Source organism: Gobio gobio, assembly GCF_949357685.1.
Source record: "Gobio gobio genome assembly, contig: scaffold_91, whole genome shotgun sequence".
Taxonomy (NCBI): domain Eukaryota; kingdom Metazoa; phylum Chordata; class Actinopteri; order Cypriniformes; family Gobionidae; genus Gobio; species Gobio gobio.
The window spans coordinates 48938-60402 of record NW_027645748.1 but is presented as its reverse complement, the minus strand read 5'-3'; the positions used below and the strand labels follow the sequence as shown (position 1 = coordinate 60402).

General features: G+C 37.1%; 1 protein-coding gene across 1 annotated transcript; it reads left to right on the top strand.

Annotated features, from left to right (window-relative positions):
• The first annotated feature begins 1487 nt into the window (after nucleotides 1-1487).
• Nucleotides 1488-4558, top strand: LOC307122369 (uncharacterized protein). The gene is made up of 4 exons (XM_079846361.1): nucleotides 1488-2382; nucleotides 2554-2607; nucleotides 2702-2833; nucleotides 3889-4558. The coding sequence occupies exons 1-4, from the start codon at nucleotides 1524-1526 to the stop codon at nucleotides 4188-4190; spliced, it is 1347 nt and encodes a 448-aa protein (XP_079702487.1). The 5' UTR covers nucleotides 1488-1523; the 3' UTR covers nucleotides 4191-4558.
• The last annotated feature ends 6907 nt before the right edge of the window (nucleotides 4559-11465 follow it).

The window sequence follows — 11465 nt, the reverse complement described above, 5'->3', positions numbered from 1 at the left end:
TATTTAGTATTACTCAGAGGTCTAGTTTCAGATATAATTATTTTTAAGCGTTGGTGCTTCTAGTGCAGATGATAAATCCCATTAGACTTTGTGTTAGCTACTGTATACAGGCCACCAGGACACCATACAGACTTTATCACAGAATTTGCTGATTTTCTATCGGACTTAATACTAAGACAGAAAGTCTGCAAACGCCTCTAGTTCTGTTTTATTCCATATACACTACCAGTCAAAAGTTTGGAAACTGTTCTATTTTGTACTGTACTTGGTGTACTTCTGCTCACCAAGGCTGCATTTATTTGATCCAAAATACAGCAAAAACAGTGTGTATTTATATATTGTGAAATATTTTTAAAATAACTTATTTTGGTTTCAGTAGTTAACATTAGTTAATGTATTAACTAACATGAACTAGCCATGAGCAATACATTTGTTCATCTTTGTTAACGTTAGCTCATAAAAATACAGCTGTTCATGTCATGTTGAGGTCACGCACCTGTGTGTGTGTGTGTGTGTGTGTGTGTGTGTGTGTGTGTGTGTGTGTGTGTGTGTGTTTGTGAGTGTGTCTGTGAGTGACACAGTTAAAGCCTTTCTTATAGTATGAGGTTACACACAGTCACTGTCAATACTGGTAACTCCATTTGTAAGAAAAGCACAATAAAGTATTGATAAAAAAAAAAACAAATAAACCGTAAACCACTTAATGATTTTGCACAAATTTGACTAGAATCTAAATACACAGCAATGGCAAACAAAGGGTAAAACGAGAATAGGAAATAGACGTGCACAATCAAACAGTAGCATTACAGCTTTTAGACAGACTACTGTACATATGAACCAAAACAGAACTTTTACAGAAGCACTCTATAAAAACACAATACTTCCAATCTTTATCAAGATAAATGCTTACCATACGCAATAATAAACTCACTGCAACAGTTCACTTCCACCAAATGATACGTACACTCATTCATTTACATTGCTAATGCTGACAACAACTCAAGATGGAAAATTGCAATATTATTAATTTTGTGAATATCTTAAGGTTTTTCCATGGCACTTTTTCCATTTGCTGCTAGTGCTTTAAAAGACTTTTGTCTTTTCTTTATATTTTCTTCTCTGTGTTCTGTAAAGTTGTGCAACAATGTTCAAAAGGTGATGCACAAATGAACTGGATTGTAATATATATTGCTTTGGATTTAAGCATTAGCCAAATGTATAAATGTTAAACTGGTTGCACTCTCTGGCAGAACCTGTGATTCTACTGTGGTTTTATTCCTAGAACCTTAAAAGAAAATCAGCCATCTTGCTGGAGTTTGCTGGAGTTCATGACATGAAAAGGCAGACAGCGAACACCTGTGAGGCCTTGAGAAGGATCTTGGAAACTTTGGGAAAGTTACAACTTGTGTCAATATAAAAAAAAGATTAGAACCGAACTTGAGCGGTAAACAACAGGGGTATAAAGGCACATGAGAGGCTGTGGGGATGACAGAGCAAGAGCTGGAGACAGACATCAGTGAAGAATGAAGGGTTTAGTGTGTTTACTGCTGCTGTTGGAAACCTTTGTGTTTGTCAATGGAGGACTCAATGAGAACGAGATCAGTCAACAGCTCAGCTCTGAGGACAGAAGACAGAATCCACCTCAAACAGACACTTTGAGAGCTGAAGCTTCAACTGACAGCCAACAATACTGCCATCTGTGCTTCCCTGACATCCATGCAGCCCTGAGAGAACTGACCGCCACAGTCACAGAGCAGAAAGCAAACATCAGAGAACTGACCGCCACGGTCACAGAGCAGAAAGCAAACATCAGAGAACTGACCGCCTCGGTCACAGAGCAGAAAGCAAACATCAGAGAACTGACCGCCACGGTCACAGAGCAGAAAGCAAACATCAGAGAACTGACCACCTCGGACACAGAGCAGAAAGCAAACATCAGAGAACTGACCATCACAGTCACAGAGCAGAAAGAAAACATCAGAGAACTGACCACCACAGTCACAGAGCAGAAAGAAAACATCAGAGAACTGACCGCCACAGTCACAGAGCAGAAAGCAAACATCAGAGAACTGACCACCTCGGACACAGAGCAGAAAGCAAACATCAGAGAACTGACCACCTCGGACACAGAGCAGAAAGCAAACATCAGAGAACTGACCGCCACGGTCACAGAGCAGAAAGAAAACATCAGAGAACTGAGAGAAAACATCAGAGAACTGACCACCACGGTCACAGAGCAGAAAGCAAACATCAGAGAACTGACCGCCTCGGACACAGAGCAGAAAGAAAACATCAGAGCTTTAGAGACGCGACTGAGAGATGCTGAACAGGCTGCAGAACAACAGACGATTAGCCTGGAAGAGCTGAAGAAGAAAACTGATGGTACCTCACCAAAACATTCACTCTTTATCAATGATCCTCAGAGTAAAACACCAGTGCAATACATTGCAGTGTGAATGTCAGTTTAAAGTTGAGTGTATACGGTGTAAATTGTGTTTTCTATTACAATAATCAGTGTGAATGTGATTTAACAGAATCTTTATTCCTTCACAGAAACTTCAAATCTTACTCTGAGTCAAGTGGAGGAGTTGAGGCAGGAGAACAGAGGTTAATATTAGCCTGAATGATGTTAAATTCAGTGAATACATTCTCAGTGTAATACAGTAATATATCACAATATTGCTTATGTTTTCAACAACAGACAGAGAGATTGCTTTTTCAGCTGCACTGATGGAATCTGGCAGTGGAAATGTTGGTCCTTTTACCACTGAGATCACATTAACCTACAGGAACGCCTTCACAAACATAGGGAACGCCTACAACCCAATCACAGGTAATTATCAATGAAATGAGTCATAAATATTATAGTGTTAGAGGAATCTTCACGTCAGAAATATCAAATCCAGCCCCGGATCTTGTCTAAAGATATCTGTTTGTCTGGTGTGTGTGGAGCAAACCTGTCGACAGAAAGTCTGGTCTGGTTCCTCAAGACTCTGTTAACAGTTTTCTATCAGCCTGAGAGTTTGACTCAGAGAAGAGCAGGAGCAGGAGACGAAGTGATGATGATAAAAAGAGCAAAGTTTTATTGAATAATCTTAGTTGTGTAAGTCTCAATGCTCAGACTTCGTCTGGCCAGTACAATTTCAACAAGTGTTGTTATACAAAGGGGGAAATGGAAAATCACTGCTTCACAACATCATCCTGTGACGATACAAACCTTGAAATGGAGACTTTCTCTGATCTCCTACTCATGAAGCAAACATCCCTTCAGACCACAGTTATAAGACTAAACAACAATACAAATTACAAAGACACAAATGAATAATAATAAAATAATAAATGATATAAATGAAATAAAATTATTAAATGAATAATATGAATAAACTAGAATGTACATTTCCTGAAGAAAAAAAAAATGTGAGTGGTGCTTGCAGTGGCAAAAAAACAGTTAGTTTTGCTAGCATAATGTTAACACGATTAACATGTTGTTAGCATAATTAGCTAACATTATTTGCCTGTTGCCATTTTGCTAGCACGATGCTAACACAATTAGCATAATGCTAGCATGACGTTAACACAATTAGCATTTTGCTAGCACATTTTGACTTGTTTTTATCATGTTATAACCCTAAGCTAATTGCTATTAGCATGTAGCTATTCACTGTTAGCATATGTAGCATGTTGAAAGTCCAGTTTGCTAGCATAAGTCAAAAGACTGAACCCCCATGTCTCTATGATGTTCTGATGCAGAGATATAGGTTTTGCTAAACGGCTGTAATGTGTAGAAGAGAATTAATGAAATGATCTGCCATCTTTAAAAACTATAACAGTGTGTTTGGTCATTAAACTGTGTGAAGCTGATTCTGTGTCTCTTGTTGTTTGATTCAGGTGTTTTCACAGCCCCATTGAGAGGAGCCTACATGTTCAGAGTCTCTGTTTATGGTAATGGTGGAACTCCATCATCTGCATCTATTGTTAAGAATGGAAAGCGTGTGGTTACAGCACATGAAAATCAGGCTCAGGGTGATTTAAACTCCTCGAATGGAGTTGTGTTGATCCTGGAGGTTGGAGATGTTGTCTATGTGAGGCTTTGGTCTGGCAGGAGGTTATATGATAACCAGAATAACTTCAACACTTTCAGTGGTTTCCTGCTGTTCCCCTTAAGAGAAGATGAGCTTTGCAGAATGTGATTCCAGTAACTCTGAACCTTCAGCGAATGATTTAAGATGATAATCATGAAGAATCATTAACATATGAACCTGCATTAATGAGGAATAATGTGTGTTTGATGTTTGCTATAGATTACTGTACAAAAGTCAGTATGAGACACTATATTCATAAGTTCTGAGCTGTCTCTACATGTCACATTATATAAAGAGTTTCATCACTGAGACAGACAGGACTCATGAATATCACATGACTCTTTTGTTAAAGCAGTAAATCTAGAAATGTTGAATAATATCTTTTGAAGTGTATCTTGTTGCTGATCCTGGATCTGTATCTTCATCCTGCATAAACAAATAAGAGAATAAATTTAACATTGTGGTATTTTCTTTTCAACAATATTTGTTTTGAAGTCATTATATCATGTGGTATAATAATGGCGCTGTCCTGTAATTCATAGTAGTAGTAGTTTTTGTCTCTAAAATGGAAGATTAAAGGGTTAGTTCACCCAAAAATGAAAATTCTGTCATTAATTACTTACCCTCATGTCGTTCGACACCCGTCAGACCTCCGTTCATCTTCGGAACAGAAATGAAGATATTTTAGTTGAAATCTGATGGCTCTGAAAGGCCTCCATTGGCTCAATGGCACGGTTCACTCTCAAGACCCTTAAAAGGTACTAAAGACGTCGTTACAAAGTCCATCTCACTACAGTGGTTCTAAAATAACTTTATGAATCGGCGACAATAGTTTTTGTGCGCAAAAAACCCCCTAAATAACGGCTTACATGTTGATGACGATTTCAAAACACGGCCTCATGAAGCTTCGAAGCGTTATGAATCAGCGAGTTGATTCAGCAGTTTGAATCGCCAAATTTCAGCAGTTTGGTGGTTTGATACGTGATCCGAATCATCATTCGGCTCACTGATTCCGAAGATGAACGGAGGTCTTACGGATGTCGAACGACATGAGGGTAAGTAATTAATGACAGAATTTTCATTTTTGGGTGAACTAACCCTTTAAAAACTAAGAAGTCTATTTTTCTGAATCCAGTATTTAATGTACCAGTAGATCAAAGGCTAATCCCATGTCCTTATATACACTCACTTAAAGGATTATTAGGAACACCTGTTCAATTTCTCATTAATGCAATTATCTAATCAGCCAATCACATGGCAGTTGCTTCAATGCATTTAGGGGTGTGGTCCTGGTCAAGACAATGGCTGCGTTCGAAACCGCATACTTCCCTACTATATAGTATGTAAAAAGCAGTAGGCGAGCGAATAGTATATCCAAATCCTCAGTATTCATAAAAGAGTAGGCGAGAATTTCCGGGCGGATGAACTAATTCTCGCGAGATTCGGACGCGCGTGTACTTAAATTGCGTCCGAATATGCCTACATACTTAATAAAACAGTACGTGAATGGAGTAGTATGTCCGAAACCTCAGTATTTATAAAACAGTATAGGCGAGAAATCCCCGGATGGCCTACTGCGTCCGCCCAGATTCTGAAGTGTGCATCCGATGGACACTTTAATATCCCATGAGGCCATGGGGAATCATCATTTTCGAACATGTCGGAGGACGTAGACGCAGCTGTTTTCAAGTGTAAGTACAACAAACTGAACCGCTGTTAATTGTATTTAAATTTCACATATTTAACAACTGACGAGGAAACTGTTGGTTTTAAGACATTAATATATATTAAATATTGATATATTAAAGGTATTAAATAGCTGTAAAACATTTCATTTTCATATAGTTAACGCACCAGTCGTGCTTCATTAAGCACACATACTTCTGAAGATTTGTTAATCATCGTTTTCTTGAAAGCATTACTTTAACTGTGTACAAGAACCTGATAAACGTTTGTTTAAAGCAGGGCCGGCTCTAGCTCTTTGGTTGCCCTAGGCGAGATTAAGTTTTGCGCCCCCCCTTAATTGTTAAACCCACCGGCAACTATAGTTGCCAGTGTATAGTTGTCATTTTCCTTCTGTAAGTATTTTTCTAGATATTATCCATGTTTTATATCTTAATGACACACAAGCAGACAACCAAATAAAGGATTTCAAGAAAAAAAAAAGTATTAACTTCCAGGGAGCACAACGAAGGCAAACCCTCCCAAAGAAAGGTTATTTTCATGTTACTAATAAGTATTTTTTGTTGACATATATATATCAACATAATCATGAAGGTCTCTAGAATCATCCAAACAAAACAAATCTTACAACAGATCTATAGTTTTTAGTATACTTAGTCAAACATAATACATTTGATTATGAATAAAGATTGATCTGTTGAAAGCAGTTATTTTGAGTTAGATGCTAAATGTTCTTCTCTTATTCATATTTGACATTGAAGGGGTGCATACAACATAGGCCTATTTGCCCACCGGCAACTATAGTTGCCACAGATTCAAATACGATTTTCAAGAAAAAATACAAAAACCTGGGGAAAATAAATGCAGAACATGCCATTCAGAAAAAAATTGGGCACAAATGGGTTAAGTATTTATAAAAACTATACAAACAAAAATGCTCCTATAGTTATTCCAAGACTTAAAAAGCTAATTATGACTTAAATGATACACTCTAATAAATTGCACCAAAAAAAATGCTACAAAGAACGTTGGAGAATATTTAACAAATTATGACTCAAACTATGGATGAACAAACAAAAATGCTTTTATAGTCACTCCAACACTTAATCAAGAAAATTAAGACTTGAAGGATCAACTGCAATAAATTGGTCATACACAAATGCTAGAAAGAATGTTCAAGGATATTTACCAAATATTAACTCCATAAACAAAAACTCTCTTAAGCACCTGTAAAGACACTTAAGCAAATTATGACCCATAAACTGGATTAACTATACCCTCTACAAACAAAAGTGCTATTATTGATACACTGTACTTACCACTACAAAATTAAAATATGTAAGTTCTTGTAGCTCTATCCCTATCTTAAATAATAAAAGATGAACAGTTGTTTCTGGCATTTCTATTCACCTTCAAAATTGACGCAGCATTAAAATTTGGCTCGTCTGGATTTCCTTATTGTCAGTGAAATGCGTAGTAAGTAATATGTAGATAACTAGCTAGCAAGTGATAGCTTAGTGACAGCAATAAAACGTCCAATGCCGTCCAATATTAGTTGATAATATCGATAATACGAAGTAAATTTATTTCGTTTGACACCTTTATGGCTGAGATGAGAAGACTTACCTCTATACTGGGCTTTCTTTTGATCGTCTGCCTTTCTCTTTTTCCGTCCCTGTGCACTCGAGGGTTTAGACCGCTTCATTTTTGAAGAACGCGCCAGTGCTGAGCACTTGCCTGACATAACGCCTGTGCTAGACAATATTCACTTTCAATTCAATCTAATAATCAGGTTAAGTAATTAAACGTGCGGCTGAGGGGGCGCCCAAGGATGATCATGTTTAATAAACAGTATGTTTTATTTCGCTTGTTTTAATTCTATGCTTAATGGGAAGTAAGTTTAAGGGCGCCACTAGAGGGCGCCTGGCTGCGCCCCCAACACATTTGTCGCCCTAGGCAACCGCCTAGCTCGCCTATAGCAAACGCCGGCCCTGGTTTAAAGAAAAGGTGTGAATGCACGCTTAACCATATGCAATATAGACGTTTCCTAAATGTGCGTTTAACATTTGACGGGACATTTTCGATAAGTATTGCAGATGACATCACAGCATGAAATAGACATCTGATCAGAGTGATGTGTGTGTGCTATAATGTAGAGTTCACTGTTGTCATCACTGCTTACTTTACATGAACGTCAGTAATGTTAATAAATCTACATAAAGTAACTAAACATAAGTTATCTTTTTTATTTGTCCATTAGTACTGTTGATGAATTGAGGAACATTAACACATCAGCAACTACCTCAACATTTAAATGTAGTATTGAGCACACAAACTTTTCTGCTTTTATCAAGGTGTTGTTTAAGATCCAGGTAACATGAAAGTTGTCTGATGTTACAGGGGCAGAAGAGCACGTGTGTGTTTATCTGGTGGAGAGAGGGTGATGAAAGGCTGTCATCAAAGGCTTTGAGTATACTACAGAAACGAATAAAACATCAATTTAAATCTTAAGTTGTATTTTATTTTAATTTCAAACAGAGTTATTTCAGCACTTTTCTGATTCTTGATGTCTGTGCATTTGCTGCAGAGCTTCTGTGGTTGAGCCTTGCTCAAGGAAACCTTCTGCTTATCAGTTCAGTGTTTAGCCCACTACACCACAAAAGTCATAAAGCTACAATACAAATAGCATGTAATTGTAAAAATATTAAATCAAATATGGCAAGAAATGGGATGCTGACAGCATGAATTGTAAAGCGTTTTAAGTAGTCATGCTGATGGAGAGCAGACACACGGATGTTTGGAGCAGACACATCAGCAGTCAGAGATTGTCCCACACATGTTCTCACTCTTGCTTCAAGGTTGTGGGGTTCAGGAGGACATGAGGGACGGCTGGGACAGGCGAAGGTGTTCACGGTGGTCAACTGCTTCATCAATATAAAGCCACAGAAGCACAGCTGTGTTGAGATGGCAGCAGATGTGGGTCTCACCGCCTGTAAATGTGATAGTTTGTTAGAACAATACGTTAATGTTAATGTTTCCTATTGTTGTCCGTAAATAAAATATTTTATTAACTCATGCATTTATTCATTGCTTGACTGAAAATTGGTATTCATTTGTCTAGTGTATATTCAGGCATCGCTATGTCATATGACAAGTTGCATTTTGCTTGTTTTACTAAAACAATATAATTTTCAGTAAAAAAAATTAAGAAAAAGTAATATAATTAAGTATTGGTCAGCATTTGTCATTATTATTGTAAGTGTTTTAGTGGGCTAGCAATGCAATTCATTCTGGGGTAATCTTAATTTTGAATAGTAATAACTTACATTTTAAGAGTATAAAATCAACAGTGTTCTCCCAAGGTGAGATCTTCGAGCAGCTGGAAGACGTCCTCGTTGCAGACACTGAGGGAAACCGCACAGGTCGGGCTGTGGAGTTACTGATGCTTTGAGCTGTCACTGCACCTGTCACTCATATCTTTTATTTTATAATTACATGGTTGTATCTTTAACAATCATAATGATAAAACAAAACAAATATCATGGGTTTGCATACATTATATACAAAGAAAAAAAACAATAATAAGGTTAAATATCTTTGAATAATTCATCATAATGCAATAAAAAAAAGGAAAATATAAACGAGATTTAGGCCAATTTTGCTTGTGGATGAAATTTTTTGCATATAAAATAAAGAAATGAACAACATATTCAAGAGATCATGGTTTTGGTAAGGATAAAACTGGGTCAGATGGGTTAATATCACAAAATAAATGGGCAGCTGTTTCTTCAACAAGACCACAAAATTAGCACGTTTAATCAATATTAAGATATTTATAGATCGATGAATTAAACCTGTCACTCGTCTTTCAAGTTGTTGCGCTTGAGATAACGTTGTAGGTCACATGATAACGTCAACATGCCGCATAAAGTGAGGCTCGCATTCATACTTAACGAGATCAGGCAATATAGTACCTACTCTTTTAGAGCTCGTTAAGTAAGTACTTATTGAAAATGAGTACCTACTCAATGAGTATGCGGTTTCGAACGCAGCCAATCTCCTGAACTCCAAACTGAATGTCAGAATGGGAAAGAAAGGTGATTTAAGCAATTTTGAGCGTGGCATGGTTGTTGGTGCCAGGCGGGCCGGTCTGAGTATTTCACAATCTGCTCAGTTACTGGGATTTTCACGCACAACCATTTCTAGGGTTTACAAAGAATGGTGTGAAAAGGGAAAAACATCCAGTATGCGGCAGTCCTGTGGGCGAAAATGCCTTGTTGATGCTAGAGGTCAGAGGAGAATGGGCCGACTGATTTAGAAGAGCAACTTTGACTGAAATAACCACTCGTTACAACCGAGGTATGCAGCAAAGCATTTGTGAAGCCACAACACACACAACCTTGAGGCGGATGGGCTACAACAGCAGAAGACCCCACCGGGTACCACTCATCTCAACTACAAATAGGAAAAAGAGGACGGCACGTCACCTATTCACGAATTCTTAAACTGTTTTTTAACTTTGTTAATGATAAAAAAAATCTATAAGGAACAAGCCCCGCTCCACGCCAATGAATCTCAGTAAAATGTCAACTCCAGAAAAATTTCCCATGAGGTGTTATTTTCTTTAAGTTTAGTAAGCATTTTCTGATATGCTTATTAGTACAATTGCTGTTCATAATATCCATACCTTTTATATAAAGAGTAAAATTAAAACCAGGAACTTCACTTTGTTTTTATAACTTTTCATTAGTTCTAATATGCCATTAGGTATAGATTTGAAAACTGAGTTATATTCTTTGAACGTTATCGGGAATGCCTTCTCTCTGAGAAAGGATTCAAAGTTAAGTAATTAAAGTAATTAAAAATAATATCTATATTGATCCATTTCTGCAAATAGTGACTTGTTCCCTTTAGTGATGCATTCATTATTCCATAATATGGACTTGTGTGGAGAAAAGTTGTGAGAATAAGCTTGTTGATAAAATCGGGATAGTTTTAGTGGCAATCTTGTAATATTGTAGTTCCATTTCAATAAGAATTGAAGGCCTCCTACACTATTCAAATGTTGTTTGGGGTTAAAGTACCATAAGGACTCTGGTGCTCTCAAACATTCCTTTAACCATTTCACCTTAAAGCTATAATTCAAGTCCCAAAAGTTGGTATTTATGTCTTTACATGTTGAATCGTGGACATTAAGAGAGAAGAGGGCAGGGTAGACAAATCTTGAAATCCCTTCTGCTTTAGTCAAAAGAATTCTTCCTAAAATAGAAATGTCTCTTTGAAGCCATAAATTCAGTATTGTGTTGGTTTTATTCAATTTAGGTGAAAAATTAAGTTGTTGACGTTCCTTGTGATCCTTGCAGATATGAATACCTAAGTATTTTACACATTTCTTAACAGGTATATTAAACATATTTTCCTCTTCAGTCGGATACAGACATAATATTTCACATTTACATTTGTTAAGCGTCAAACCCCCAGCAGCTGAAAATTGGTCAATTAGGGTTATAGCATTATCAATCTAATGTTTGTCACTCAAAAAGAGAGCGGTATCATCCGCTAACTGAGTTACTCTAATTTCCTTGCCAAAAATAGACAATCCTTTAATAATAGGACTATGTCTAATATGTAATGACAATAATTCAACCACCAGCAGGAACAAAAACGGATCATCTCATTACAGGAAATCTTTTAGTGGTG